The 15,574-nt window shown below is 40.5% G+C and overlaps 1 protein-coding gene across 1 annotated transcript in view; it reads left to right on the forward strand.

Annotated features, from left to right (window-relative positions):
• The window catches only part of MED13L (mediator complex subunit 13L), a 167,434-nt gene that overhangs the window by 12,353 nt on the left and 139,507 nt on the right, over positions 1–15,574 (forward strand). Inside the window, exon 2 of the mRNA XM_069870826.1 lies at positions 5,333–5,570. Coding sequence (XP_069726927.1) covers positions 5,333–5,570 — 238 coding nt within the window. The remainder of the gene's footprint in view (positions 1–5,332; positions 5,571–15,574) is intronic.

A 15,574-nucleotide genomic window follows, 5' to 3' on the forward strand; every position in this document is an offset into this window, starting at 1 on the left:
GTCACTCCCGGCACACATGCTGCGGGCAGTGGTGTTTGCAATTTCTGGCTGGTTTCAAGAGCAAATGACAACAACAAAAGTATTTTTTTCATCCTTTGATTTTAGAAGAGTGTTAGTGCCTGACCTTTTTCCTTTTTTCCCCAGCCACTTGACTGTGTACTTGTTCAGAGAAGGATTAAAGTCCGTAGTGTTGTTCTGCTAGAGATCAGTTGTGTACTAGGAAGAATGGTGCTCAGCTGGGCTGATTATCCAGCTCTCTGAAGCACTGAGCATGGCACTGTTTTCTGCTGGCCATGTGAGAGCCACTTCAGAAATAGATTTTTTTTTTTGTTGTTTAATATATTGTTTTTTTCATTCTTGAACTCAAAATATGAAAAACTGTGAAGAGCTCTATTTTTGCCATTATTGAGACGCAGCTTTGCCGGTCGCTTTGCCTGATGGAAATGTCATTTGGAAGCTTAGCTGGGGCTTGATGAGTGAAGCTGAGCCAGGGGTTGTTCAGTGCAGGATCAGGCCTTTTCGTGGTTTCCTCCCTTTTTAAGGGGCGGAGGGATAAGCCCTGAGGTAAGGGAACACTAACCATTCCCCTTGTTTTTAAATGGATAGGATAAAGCGGAATGTTAATGTACAGTTTAGTAAATGCTCTGATTTCAGGAAGCTACACAGGGCTGAGATGGGTGGTTTGTTGTGGTAATTTAAACTGAGGGAGTTACAGGCCCACAGTAAAGGATAAGCGAACTTCTGTGTGCAGGTGCTTGCCGCTCCGGGCTTCCCGTAGGAAGTTGTAGTCTCCAAGTGGGAGTCTTTCTCAGAGCACAGAAACAATAGATAGCTCGGACAAAAGCTGGTTTTGTGGTTAAGCAATCTCCTCTGCTCCTTGGTGTGTTCCTTGCCTGGTTTTAATTCACTTGACAGGGCTCAGGCTGATGTTACTGAATACCTCATTTTGGTGGGAGCAGGGGACAGGAGTTGTTGCCGGGGTCAGTGTTTGCCTCTCTCTGCACACACGCTGGTACAGAATGCTTTTCAGCCCTTCTTTGTCCTTCCTGCCCAGGGGTTGTATCAAGATGCCATACATTTTATCTGGTATTTCAAGAGCTGAAGTAGAGCGTGCAGTGGTATTTAGTTGCTGTGTGAGGATGATGTAGTGCAATGGAACACTGTAACCAAAACAGATGGTGCTAATCTTGGATCTGTCTGCAGGATCTTATAGCATTTAATTAAGATGGGGGTGTAATTCCCCTGACACCTGTAACTGCAGTTTAAATTCTTGGACTATGAACTAAGGGCTTTCTTATGCAGATTTTTACTCCTGTGAGTAGTCCTCAGTATGAGTCTCTAGTGGCTTCAGAATAGCTACTTACTTGAACGAAGCTATCTGAGATGAGACTCTTAATAAAACTGGCAAATATATATATGGCATTTACATTTCTTATGTTCCGATGTGAAGCATATATTGTAGACTAAAGATACTCAGCAGCTACCATATTTTATACAGAGACAAACAAAAATTTGGATTAGAGGAACTGTTTAAATGGCATCTAACTTCAGAGGCAGGGAAATGCAGCATTTTAAGGTACCTTGGGCAGCTTAACATATTCCCCTTGGTTAAAAGAGCATGCGATGAAAGCTTGGTCATTTTTATGTTCCCTTTGATTCACTGTGTTTGTGGTAGTACCTGACTTGATGAGGAGTGGTGTGGTTTGCTTTTTCATATTGCCTGCTTCTTTTCTTAAGAGAATTAGAGAAACTTCTTTATGGAGCACCATACAGGCCTGAGTTTGTCTGAGGAGCACCTTTTGGACAGGCATTGGGAGGCGTTTCTATACCTGAACTCTGGTTTATTTCAAATAAAAGAACTGAGAAAGAGAAAAATATCAGAACAGTGCCATGTTGAAAGCCTTTGGGAAAGTCAGGGTTGGAGCTGAGGGCATGTGATGGATATCTAGTGCTTTTGCACGTAAGACCTTTCGGGCCTTTCCTGTAGATCTTCATCTCCTTTTCAAGTATATCCTTCCCATTTTGGAAGTATTAAGTAGTGATTTTCTGTGCTCTGAGGCTCAAATCTGCCTTTGCTTTCCTCACCTTTCTGTACTGTATGAAGCAGGAAAAATAAAGTGATTATGTACTTTTAGCCATTGTTTTTAATGTAGAGAAGTACAGTAATACAGAAACATCTCTGCTTTGTTTGGTGTGGCCAAATACAAGAATGTCTTGAGCTTTTGATGCTCTGCCTTTTTGTGGTTGTGCTGTGTCTCTATTCTCATATAATCTTTCTGAGGGAGCTTTGTGTATTAAAATGGGTGGAATTGCTCATATTTCTAGAGAAGTTAATTTAGAATTGGTCTGTGTTTTTCCTGTACAACAAAAACAGTCCTAAAAACTTTTGTTGGAGATGAGGAAAAAAAAGAGGAGGTGGAAGATATGTTTTGTTTGTGTTCCATCTGTGAGGTCTGCAGAAGAGGAAGAGAGTCACAGTGGCTACACAGCATTAATTAAATCTTCAGGGCTGCTGGTAGTGTGCCAGAATAGAGTTGTGCAGTGTGAACCATTGCTGGGGAATTGTGATTTTAGCAGCCTAGACTGTGCCAGTCTGAATGGAGCGCTGCGAGATCAACAGAAGACCCTGCCTGCCTGTCTGTTACTCTGATTTAAGCCTGAGGGGGGGAAAAAAACAATCAGAGCTTAGGTTTTATCTTGGCTAGGAATTAACAGTGCTGGATGCTGTCCTGGAGTTAAGATGCCTACAGCCCTCAGCTGTTGCAGATAGATGCAGAGGGGTCTGTGTTTAGGGCAGCAGGCTAATGGTTGTAAGAGAAAGCGCTAATTTGGTTTCTCTGTCTCTCCGACTTGCATGTGTGCATAGGAGAAATTGGAGGTGTGAATTCTTAGTTGGTTTCAGGCCTTAGACAGTCACCCCGGGGGGAGGGAACCTGTGTTTACTCTCCTCAGAGGGCTCTCTGACATCTTACTGTGGCTGTGCTTCTGTATTTCTGTTAATGCTTGTTTCTCGGGTATGTTTTGGATACCTTTGGGTGCCTACATGGAATTGTGAGTTTGAATGCGCTCGTCTACTCTGATAGCTGCTGTTGGTTATGTCAGAAACAGAGCTTTTTGTGTCTTGGGAATTTCACTGTAAAATGTTGAATGTTAGTAAAGACTTTGGATAGTGCTGTTAGACACTGAGTCCTGAGTTCTCCGATTCCTTACAGGCTTGTTGCTGTGCATTTAGAACAGGCGTCTTACAAACACGTTATTCTGTATCTGACTGCAGTTAACTGAATTTAGAAAAAGAAAAATTTAAAAAGCCCCTCTTACCTGGGAAGTTGAATCCTTCACAGCACAGTCCTCCAAAACATATGTTCCTTTATAAACCACAGCAAAGATCTCTTGCATAATGCATGATTTACTCACAATGTTGGTTAATAGTAGGTATTTGTAAGTTCCTTTTTTTGTCAGGCTCTTTTAGTGTTAAGAACACTGTAGCAACCGTAACAAGCCAGGACCAGGCATATGGGAAAAGATGCAAGAAACACAGCAGATTACATCACCTGGCAAGGCTTCTGCTTTGTTCTGCATTAATTTCTAGCTAGTGGTGAGTAAAACAGCATGTTCGCAGTTCTGTCCTCGGGTTGGCAATCTTGATTTCCATCGCAGTGAGTGCTTCAGGCTGCATTAAACCCAGCAGCCTCACTGAACGGAGCAGCTCTGCCCTCCCTGACCTGCTTTGCTGTCCTCTCTCTGGCTGGTGCGAGCACCTCTGTGGCTATTTAATGAATCAGGGATACCGCTCTGAGTAGAGAAAGAAAATGTTTAGTATACTGCTTCTGATTTTCAGTCAGTTCACCTCGGTATGAATCTGTGCCAGCAGCAGCCCTGCCATGAAGCAGAAGCAGTGGTGAATTTGGGAGCAGATGAGTGATGCAGGGAAGGCGGGCCTGTCCAGGATTGCTTTTGGCACCAGCACTTGCTTCTGTTGGTTTAGGGTGTAGATTAACAGCAGCCTCTGTGTGCACTGTAATGTTGTGTTTATCTGATGGGAGCTGTCAGGGAAAGGGGAGATCCCGCTCTGCCTGGGCTCGCAGCTGCGTGCTCTCCCTCCTGCTCTGGTGGTTGTGTGGCTGCAGGGTGAGCTGTCAGAGCACGCGCCCGAGAAACGTCTGTCTGGCTTTTTGCTTTTCATCTTTAAATTGGTGAACTGATTCCATTCACCATTTTACTCGGTGACTGCATGATTACTAGATGGGGTGCGGGACCTGGAGATGGGAATGCGTGGCTGGGTGAGGAAGAAGCTGCCATTTCGGTAGCAGCCTGTGCTCACTGCTGGGTAAGCGTAAATGAAGCCACATTTAGTTCTTGAATACAGTCACCATTGGCTGTCTTGACTGTACGAACCCTGCTACAGATTGAGGACTTCTAAAACCGCTGTTGTTTATTTGTTTAAATAAATGAATTTCAAAAACTCTATTCTCCCTATAATATGTTAAATGCTTGACACAAACCATCTGTAGTGGCCTAGAGTACATAAGTGTTCCTTGTGTGATCTTTTGTGCATGACCTTTGGATTCAGATCTTTTGAAATGGGCTTTAATTAACGTGAGGATGAAATCCAGAAGTTCTGAGGGATTGATATGCCAGAGACACCTACATTCCCTCAGATTTTTCAGCATGTGGGGAAGAAAATCTTTCTCAAAAGTCTTTGTAGCCATTCTGTTCTTCATTCTTCCTTGATGGTTAATAAGAGACAACTGTCTGGTTGAGAGACAGGAAGTGCCATCTTCCCTTATTCTGTTTTTGTTTATTGGAGCTTAATAAAAATAAAGTGTATGTGGTAAACTTGTAACATCGCAATATGTCACTGTTTTCACTAAGTCACTTGTTTTCTTATGTCCTGTGGTACTTTCTGTTTGTGACTTGCAAGCAGTCACCTTCTGGGCTGACCCTGCACTCCCCTGGGGCCTAAGCAGTGTATGGGGAATGGGCCTCATTCCCTCTTTGCCTTGTGGTTTGTTGGTTTTCTTCCTTTGAATTTGTAAGATTGCAGTAAGATAATAAGGTTAGAAATGAATGAATCTGCTGGAGATGAGTCAAGTCATGGTATAAAACCGAAATGCGGGAGTGAGCCAAGTTTAGTCAGTACTGTTTCTAACTTTTTTTTTTTTTTTCCTTGAGGATCAGGAGAGGAAAATATGGAAATAGGAGGAGTGTTAACTTTGTCTGCTTAGAGCTTAATTCTGGGAGTTAATCAGTGGAAGTGAAACAGACCAATACTATGGCTATGTCACAGTTTTGAAATACAGTACTTTAATGGCATTTTCCCCCCCTTTTTTAGGCTGAACTCACAGGCATCAAATGGCGTAGATACAATTTTGAAGGTCATGGAGACTGTGGCCCGATCATCTCAGCCCCAGCCCAGGATGATCCCATTCTGCTCAGCTTCATCCGCTGCTTGCAGGCCAACTTGCTGTGTGTGTGGCGCCGGGACGTCAAACCGGACTGTAAGGAACTGTGGATATTCTGGTGGGGAGATGAACCAAATCTTGTCGATGTGATACATCGCGAATTGCACAGTAAGTTACAACTTCTGTTTCTTGATTTATGTTTTTCCAGTGAAAGAGGAACTTTCTCATGAAAGGCTTTAACTTGCTACTGTGTGTGATTTTGTCACAATTTGTGTTTTAAGATCTAAGGGGAAATAAAGGTTGTAAATCTGTTTTCTCTGCTGCAAGTGATTCACAGATACAGTGCAAAATGAAACTTGGAAAGAACTTAGACTTATATCCAGCATCGCTGCTTAGATTTTTATGACATCTTGGATGCACTGTGAAATTAGAGTAAATTCTAGTTCAAGGGGTAATAATAAAAAAATAAACTATGGCATAAGGTAGTAACAAATGGGATAAAACACATGTACTGTAGAGTCAGCTAAACTCCAAATCTGCCAGGTCAGAACTTGCCCTGTTGGTCATGCCACAGGATTTGAATGTGAATGGATACAAGTTACCAAGAGTGAATGTAATAGAGGGAAAGAAGGGGAAGTCAGGACAAAGGTGACAATGCAAGTTTTCTTTAACTTGGGTTGTCCTCGATGTCTTTGGAATGTGTCATCTTAAATGATAGAACGAAATGAACATTATCTGGTGTGATCCTTCTTGGTTTTGACTGTATCCATTATACATTAGTTTCTCTGCAGTGTTTATTGTTGCTGTGAGTAGGTCTGGTTTGCCTGAAAATGTTAACTTTTAAAAGGCTTTATTAGACTGCATGAATTTTACCTCTGTTGTACCTTGTGTGTCTTGAATGAAGACTATGAAGTTCACTAATCCTGGAGCAGTAATAGCAATCAAAAAAAAAAGCCACCAATAATAAGGATTGGTTCCTTGGTTTTTGCATTAAGTTTCCTTCCTGGTAACCTTTAGAACTTCTGGTTATTTGGTGATAAAGTCTGTATGCCAGTTCAAATGTACAGGATGTTGTATTTGGTGTGTTCAGCTCCTTTCCTCCCCGCTGGTTTAGCGCTGGGTTACACAATGTTCATTTTCTCCTGTTCTAACCATGTATCTTTAGACTGTTACAAACCTCATAGTTCCATGAATACCAGGTGTTTGTTTGGAAGTTTAGACCTGAAATCACAGATACGAGACACTGTGTGTCTTCAGGCGCATTTCGTGCAGGTAGCTGTGTGCTTATGTATAATTAAAGCGATGGCTCCGAAGTGCTGCACCAAGCCATTCCTCTGACATTAATTTTTTATGAGGCACCTGTTTTGAATGAAGGCATGGGTAATATTTCTTCTTACCCAGCAAAGCTTTAATAATATATGCTCTTCTTCTCTTTATAAAATATAGTTTATTTAATATTTCAAATGCAGTATATGGGGCTTAAGTGTCTTTTTATTTGAGGGGAGTTGCAGGTGATAGCTTTTGTTTCTGTTTGAATTGATGGAGCTTGTTTATATTCAACAACTCAGTTGCAACAATATAATGCTACTTCCAGTGATAACAATATGGTGAAGCATTTCCATGCAGGAATAGCTGAACCGGCTTGCAAATAGTGTGAGGCAGAGCATAGCAGATGAGAATAACATCACACTGACGCATCTCCTTGCCTAGTCCAAAATTTTACAAAGCATCTAGGCTGGAGCCTTCAGCACAATCATGCACCATCATTTTCAAGTGGAGTTAAATCTGAATACTGTGTGTAAAAGCACTGTTTGCAAGTGTCTAAGGGAGCAGTATGACACAGATAGAAACCAGTCTGACATAGTGTTTCCCAGTGGTGCTGCCAGCTGTCGTGAAAAGATGCCTCTGCCTTGGTTCAACAGCGCTGTCATTGAGGGATCCCTGTTCCCAGTGCTCCTTCAAATTCAAGTAGAGATGTCTGAAAGAAAAACGTTGTGCAGAGGGGTGCAAAGAGACGCAAAGTTGAGTTTGGAGGTGGGAACTGAGGATAATGCGGGAATGAAGTACCTGGTGACTGAAAGAAGGAGAAATATGCTTCTGATGACCGTCAGGACCCTACCAGAATTTGGGAAGTAATCTGCTTTGCTGCTCCCTTCCACAGCAGGTTTAGGAATTCTTTGTCCTGTGTGTGAATCCTACAATGATAGGTTTATTTTTTCTATATCAAAAGTGCATTGAAATGCTTGTAATGGCTTACTGGGTAATAGTGTAAAGTGAGGTGATTCTAGAAGTGTTGTAAATTATATTGCTGATGGAGCTGTCCTGCTTTCTTCTGTGCTTTTTCATAGTTCAAACATCAGTATTGACGGAATATTGAACATCAGATTCTGCCAGAATGAGGCATTTATGTACATTGATTCCTTGAAAGAGGACAAAGGCACTGTTTGTGGTTAATGCTTCATGCAGCAGCAAGGAAGAAGAAACATTTTCCATTGTATTGTGAAAGCAGAGCAGAGTACTGAAAGATTTGATAATTGAAATTAGTTTCCCCATGAAAATATAAAGGGCTTTGCATGTGGGCATACAAGCAGAAAAGAAGTGAGTTACTGGATGTAGTAGTGACCCTACCGGTCAGCTGCACCACAGCAGTGGCGGTTTGGTTTGAGGTAACCTACGTGGAATAAGCTGCACTGGCTGTAAGTCTTGGTTGTATGGGTTGGATGGTCACTGGTCAGAAAAACAATGGAAAACTTGAATTTTGGAAAAAAAACACCCCGCTTTTAAAATTCTGCTAATGTAGAAGAGAATGAAGGAGTGTAAAATCTCCTTTCGTTACTGTTTCAGTTTAAAATAGCCTATTTAAGGTTCTTCTGAGGCACTGTGGTTGATTTTACTGTAGCTGCAAGGAATTGGGAAATCTTTTCAGGAGAAAGGAAATATGTTCTTCGCTGGCGTGCGGTGAGATATGTTAATTATTGAATGAGAAGTGTTCCTGTCTGTCAAAACACATCTTAAGTGTGTGAAGCAATGTGCAGCATCACAAATAAGCTCTCCTTCCTGCTAAATGGGTGTACAAATTCAGAGCCTTGCTTTTAATGGAAGTACTCTTAAATCTTTCATTCTGTCAGGAGGATCTGAAAGTGGGAAAGGAGGGAGTGTTTGCTGCTGGAATTGCATCATGGCTAGCTTGGGAACTTTTCTGAAGCTACCCGGAGGTTATCTCCTTGTTCCCTGCATTGGTTAAGCTTCGTTGGAAGTGTGTGCAAGGGTGGCATGTGTCTCATACCAGTTTGTTTTATGTGCTCTGGGATACCTGAACTTGTTGTCATGCTTGGTATTGGTTAGAATGAGACCACCTAATACATAGAAAAGCAGTTTATGAACAAGAAATAAAAGGAGTCTCTCAGGAGCTGAAATGGAAGTGTATTTGGAGGCTTTTAATTTAAGGAGAAGCTACGAATATCAAGCAGCTGAGTACCACTTATTAATAATTTGAAGTTAAATCTGAAAATTGCCAGTTCTTGAGTTAAAAGTGGAATTAAAAGTAGGTTCATATGACAGAAGACTTTATTGGAATATTAAGTTACTGAAAAGTCTGCTTCTGGGTTGATTACTTTCAATAAGATAAGTCATTTGCATTTTCTTAATTGCCTCGCATAGATTATTTCCAAAGGCATGAAAACAGACTTAAACTTTTACGTCGCTTTGGAAGGAAGATGGGTTTTAGAAGTGAATTCATACTTTCTCAGAATTGCAGAATTGTTCTGTGACCCTTATATTTGACACTGTTAATTGGTGTCCAGTGATTGCCAGTTGAAGTTTAGCTTAGACAAAATAAACTTTTTCTTTTAAGGAGGCATATTAAATGAGGTTATTATGCCATCATTTGGGATTAAGGAATTGCTTCATGGGAAAATGCCAACTCCTTTTATACACATGCAGTTGACAAGAGCCTTATTGTGTCTGGGCAAGATGTCTTCATTTTATTTTGTTTTCTTTTTAAAATAAATATTCTTCTCACCACCCCAGGTTCTTCCCTCCTTTCATGTTAAATGTGGTTTATCATTATAGGCAGGGAGGGTAGGAGTTGTTAAAAAAAAATAAATGTAAATCTGAGTGTCTCATGTAGAAGTTTGGTTGTGCTTAACTTTTCCTTAGTTCATCTTCCCTTCAGTGTTTTTTCTCACAGTTACCAGTGAACTGCTGTGCTCAGAGTGCTACCAACAGAATACATGCGGCGTTGCTGAATTCATTATCAATCCCAGTCAACGATGCACCATTCCAACCTACTGCATGTTTTCTCTTTTTATAGTCTGCGATATTAGTCTAATGCAAAAATCAGAAGCCTACCTCAGGGGCAGATGTAAGGTAGCCCAGTGCTTTTCCCTTTTCTTTCCTCTCCCAACAGCTGACATTGTAAATCTCTTCGTCTTGGTGAATTTGGAGGTTTTACTGTTAACTGCAACAAATTACATTCTAAAAATAGTTTGAAGGGACGACACTGAGGGAAGGTAAAGCTGAGAAATTCTCTAGTGAGCACCCTAATTTTTCTTTTCAATCTGCCTGCTTTCAGAATATAAATGTTGAAATAGTTGAAATGTTGAGTAATTAGTCTTTAAGTTTTATTGGCCATACAATACTTGTTTGTTATGTTTAGGGGGGAAAAATGAATTGGCATGCATTGTGAAACATTAAAAGCTGCGTTCTGTACTGACGTTTAATGGTTCTTTTGCAGAACTATGTCAGTCAGACTAGACTGTATTTGAGAGTGGGATAGAATTGATGCCACAGATGTGGTTATGTGCAGAAAGTGCTGTATATCTGAAATGAGAATATAGAAGCTCAGAATACTCCTGAAGTAAAAGCTAGAGTGAGGTGTTACTATCAAATTGGAGAGAACTATTGTATAAAATGTGTTTAGAATTAACCAGGGTGGCGAGACCAAACTAAAGTCCAACTTTTGAATGTAAATAAAATAGATGTGTTACCACAGGCAACCCAGTGAACCACGTAATTAGGTTTTTTCCATGAAAAACGCGACATTCTACCGCAGCTGCAGCAGAGCGGTATGGAAAGAATTTATAGTCTAGTTATATGAAAATTAAACAATCATTAAAAGATTGTATTTTTAAAAGTGCTGCTTGAGGGGGGGAAATGAAAAAATCCAATCAGTAGAATTTATTTTTCAACAATGTGTTGGGCAATATCATCCACAGTGGTTGATGCTTTTTGCTTCAGGGAATCTTTTTTCCCTCTGAAATGAACTCGCTTAACTGTGTGAAGTAAATCTGAGTTAGCTTGAAGAGAAATCGGCATTAATAGAGCTCATTAGTGATGTTTGTATTTTCATGTACTGAGTAATCGGAAGAACACAGGATAAGCTCTAGTGATAAACTTAATCCTTAAAGATGGATGAAATGCCACCTTCAAAAAATTAAAATAAGAAATAGTAATAGAGTTTTGGTTTGATACTGTCATAGATAGAATAATTAATAAACTTTTGGTGATCTATGCGTGCTACTGCATTGAAAATAGAAAACATTGAAACATGGCTTTTACCAAGTTAATCTGTAGTTTCGCTTTGCAGAGGTATGTTTTCCACTGCATAAGTTACTTTCTTTATTTTAATGTTCCTATTAAAGGTTATAAATCTTGTTGGAAAATTTTTACACCCCAGTTTTGATATCAAGTTTCATTTTAGGTGGCTTGATTATACTTCTGCACTTAGTTACCCAGGGGTTTGACGATACCTCTCTGATGAGTACACTGGGTACCTACAAACACGTTTGTGTGGCAGTTCTAAGATTTGACACCTAGTTTGATATATCTGTGCTCTGCTGTGACACGGGAGAAGCGATGTGCGCTGAGAACGGAGCTTTTGAAACATGGAGTCTGTTTCCTAATGTTTATTTGAAACTGCAGCGCATGTTGCAGTTGTAATAAGTCACTGCCAAACCAGCATGCTGTCAATGTGCAAACAGAAAAACACTCTTGCGTAGAATTAAGAGGAGGAGCAAATGCAAACCAGCTGAGCTACAGTACAGAGAATGGCTTAGGAAGGAGGCTGAATTCATGCCCTGGCTCTGTGCCCGTGTGTCTTGTGGGCTTTAGCGGGAAACAAAGAGTGGAGTTTTGCTGTTAGTTCAATGTTATTTTTTTTGTGTAAGAAAACCCAACACCTGTGTGTTGAGTTCACTCATCTAATGACAACTGGAACTTGAACTTGTAGCGGGAGAATGTTAAATTGATGCTTTCAGTATTTAATGTTTCAGCAGTTTGCAGGAAAGGTGTGCACTGGAAGAAAGGCTCACTGCCAAGATGTTCTGGCATTCATGGTGATCTAAATCACATTTAATTTTTTTTTTCCCTTTCAGCTGAGTAGTGTGACCATAACTTGTAACAAAGCTGCCTGCACTCATGATATCAGAAACTTAAACTGAGTGTTCCATTTAGCGCCCTGGTTGGCTTTGTCCTGTCAGTTCAGGTACAGGCTGGTGTGGGACGAGGCATGGTTTCTGTTTCCGTTACAGCTAACAGCAGGGTTTGGAGCGTCACCGTTCTTGCCTGGTCTGCTTCTGCCTCTTACCAGTTATCATTCTGACCTGAGGAGCACGGCTGCCTCTGCGGTTTGGCACCCTGCAGCTCAGGTGTTGCCCGTAGTGAGGCAGCTGCGGCTGCAGTTTGATGTACCTGCCTGAAAATGCAGTTCCCTGAAAGTCACCACTCTTGCTGAAAGACCTTTACAGGCCTTAGTGCTGTTCACTGCTGGTACGGTGTTTGCCAGGTCTTTCCTGGCTTTTCACAAAACCTTGAGGCATTTTTTGCTTTGCAATAGTCAGTGGGACAAAGGGGTCAAATTGGAATTTTATGGATTTGTGTAAGGAATTGATGGGTGAGTGGTAGCAAGTAACCAGGCAGAGTTCGCTCCTAAGAGCTCTGGAGAAATGGAATGTGAAGTTTCGATATTAAGGGGTGTGTGTTGATAAACTCAGAAGGAAAACTGGAAGGTGGCAGGTAGGGCAGTTTGCAAGCAGGACTCCAGGAAATCTCTCTTTTTCAAGAAAGTATTTCTTTTCTATAATTCATCTTGTTCTGTGACATTCTGGTTGCTCTGTCTTTTGTGAAACGTAAATAGTGCCAAGGGAAAACTTCAAATCGCAGGTGGTGAAAGTATCATTATGCAGTGTCTTTTAGGAATTTAATCCATTTTCTTTAATTCTCTCTGAAGAGATGGGAAGTATGAAATTATTTTTGTCTACAGAGGGAATAGGAAGGCTTATAATCCGGTGTATTCTGGAGAGCTGGTTAACTTGGCCCCTTCTGAGTTAAATAAAATCTATTCTGTGCAATATTTTGCAACATATGTCAATGGAATTCCCTGGAATCTGTTCTCCAAGGGAAATGAGGGGGAAGTATGTGGGTTTTGTCTTCTCTGTAATTTTTTTTCTCCCCCCGTATTGAAATTATGCTAATTCTGATGATATCATGGTAATAAGTGTGGTTCTAAAGTGTGGCTTTGGTATTTGACTGGTATTCTCTGCTCTGGTTAAGTGTCGGATATGATGTTGGAGTGTGGTGGGCTGAGATAGAACGATGAAAGGCTGAACTGAAAATCTTGCTCTTTCCAGTGATATTCCTGCATGTGCTTGGGAATTCTGCCACTTTAAAAGTCTGCTTATTGGGGGATATGTTTCTGACAAAAGTTTTATGGGTTTGTTTTAAGTACAACGGGGTTATTGAAAGATAATGTTTTATTTTTGTTTTGTATTAGCATTATGTTTTAAATAACTTAAGAATAACTGAAGGACTCTGTTGCCATCCTTAGCTGCCCTCCATTGGGAGTCCTATTCTGATAGTCTTTAAAATGCAAAGCAAGGTTTTCACTGCTGCAATGTAATAAGAGCAGTTATGAAAACAAGATTTTCTTTTTCTTTGTTGCAAAAGAAATAGATGGAGCTAATTTGACACCTGGAAAGTAAAGCTGGTTCTTCTTTCCTTTCTTTTGATAATAAATGGAAAGAATATATATGCTGCAGCTTTTCAATTGCTAATATGGACAGATATCCCCTTTTCATGGTAAAAATCACTTCAGAACACATTAAAGAAATGGAAGAGACTGATGCAATTCTGCCTCCTGGGAAAATGTAGTGTAGTTCAGTTTGAAGCCTGACAAGCCATTTAAACCTCGGTGCCATTTTACCTTTTGTGCATTGACTGTCACCGTAAGCTTCACGCGGGGAACTGTATCTCTCTGTAGACTGCAGTATATTGAAGGATGGTGTCCTGTATGCAGGAACTCTGTGTTTGGGAGGTGAGTTGCTGTAATTAAGCAATGGGAAAAAGGATTCAGATAAGTGAAATGCCGGGCTATTTAATAGGAGTGAAGTGATGTCAGCATCGTTGCTTCCTCTTTTCTGCTGACTTGCTCGTGCTCCCAGCTTTAGGTCAGGTCCTCTGCTCATCTGTCTTAGACCACACAAAGTCAGAGCTGCTGTTTGTGTACAGAAGAGATTTATGGTCCCCATGGAGAAGTTCCCACTCGCCTGTTCCTGTTCTTTGGGAAATAGTTTCTTCAGGAGCCTATAAGCAAATGAGGTAAAACTGAGAGGAATGAACAGGGATTTTCAGAGACTTCCCTGCACAGACTCTGTCCACTGAAATGTATAGCTTCTGGAGGCGTTGCTGTCCCAGATGTATGTGGAATTATTGCTCAGTTCACCTCCTTGGCTTTTTTTCTTATACAAACTCAGAATTATTTATTTATTTTTCATGATTATTACTACTACTACTACAGTAATCCACAGCTGAGGCCTGGAAAATGGGAAGAAAAATGTTTTGCCTGCAGGACTGTTAGTGTTTAGTTTCAAAATAAATGTATAATGCTAGTCAAATTCCCTTTTTGAGAGATGCCTGGCCTTGTCCCGAGAGCATCGCCCTAAGCCCACCAGAGGCGGACATTGTATGTAAGCTCCCTTTGTTATGTATGTGCTGTCCTAGACAGCTCTCTAAACTTGTGCCACAAGGAGATGCTTCGCTCTTAGAGTAGGTGATCCTGTGTTTTACCAGCTTCTAAAATTTAAGTGCTCAGATTATTGTGCTAATAATCTAACCAAAAGATTATAATGCTTACAGATACATTAAATGTATGTGTAGAGAACCCGCTGCTGTCTGAGGCAGTAACTTTTGAATTGATTAGTAATCTGCATGAGTTCAGTTCTTGGTTCAGTCTGTGGTTTTACAGTTATTTTACATTTTAATTTATTTACTCCTCAGTAGTAAACTTACCAGCAAACTTGTGTTGTATATCCTCTAGGAAAGATCTTTGTTTGCTTTTTTCTTTCCCTCTCACTAGCTGAGTACAGTTTACATTTTGTCTGTTAGCATCATGCCCTGAATAGGAGTTAAAAACAAGTTTCTGAACTCAGAACTGGCAAAATAAAAAATCTGTGGGAGGGCTGTGGGAGACTTAGTAAAATAAAACAGGAAAAAAAACCCCAAAACAACCCAAAACAACAAACCCAACTCCCCACCAACTGAGACAAAAACCTCAAAACAAAACAAAAAACCACCAACCAAAAAAAAACCCTGGCAACCCCCCTCTGCTTATAACAAGTCAAGTTTAGAACATTACTGCTTGCTGTCTCTGTGGGCATTCTGCTTGTGTTCCCCACCCTCCTCAAATATCAGAAGAAGCAACTGACTTAGTATTCTCATCTGAATTTAATTGCTTGGTTTAATTGACATGTAATCACTTCACTTAAAAAGTAGAGACCTCAGATTACTCATACATTGCAAAATCTATAGGAGCTATTCATTATTAAAGATAGCATTTTCTGTAGCTGAATGGTGTGCACAAGGAACATGCTGCTGATGTAGCTGAAATAACAGAGGGCTCTGGAAGGAGCTGCACGCTGATAAGGCTGCGTGATTCATTATTATGTTGGTTCAGAATCTTTCATTGCTCAAACTGCTGAGCTCTGTACTTTTGTACTGTCATTTGTCTTTGTTTTAATGGGATTAAGTAATTATGTGTGCATTTTCTTTCAACTAACTAGCCCGATAAAAGCATGCAAAACTGAATAGCCTATAAATTGTCAGCTCTTCTGTTCTAGAAAAAGTGCTTTGATTGCACTGCAGTTTTTAAATCTTGGTGCGTATATTTAGATGACCTA

The sequence above is a fragment of the Phaenicophaeus curvirostris genome, chromosome 17 (assembly GCF_032191515.1).
Source record: "Phaenicophaeus curvirostris isolate KB17595 chromosome 17, BPBGC_Pcur_1.0, whole genome shotgun sequence".
NCBI classification, from domain to species: Eukaryota; Metazoa; Chordata; class Aves; order Cuculiformes; family Cuculidae; genus Phaenicophaeus; species Phaenicophaeus curvirostris.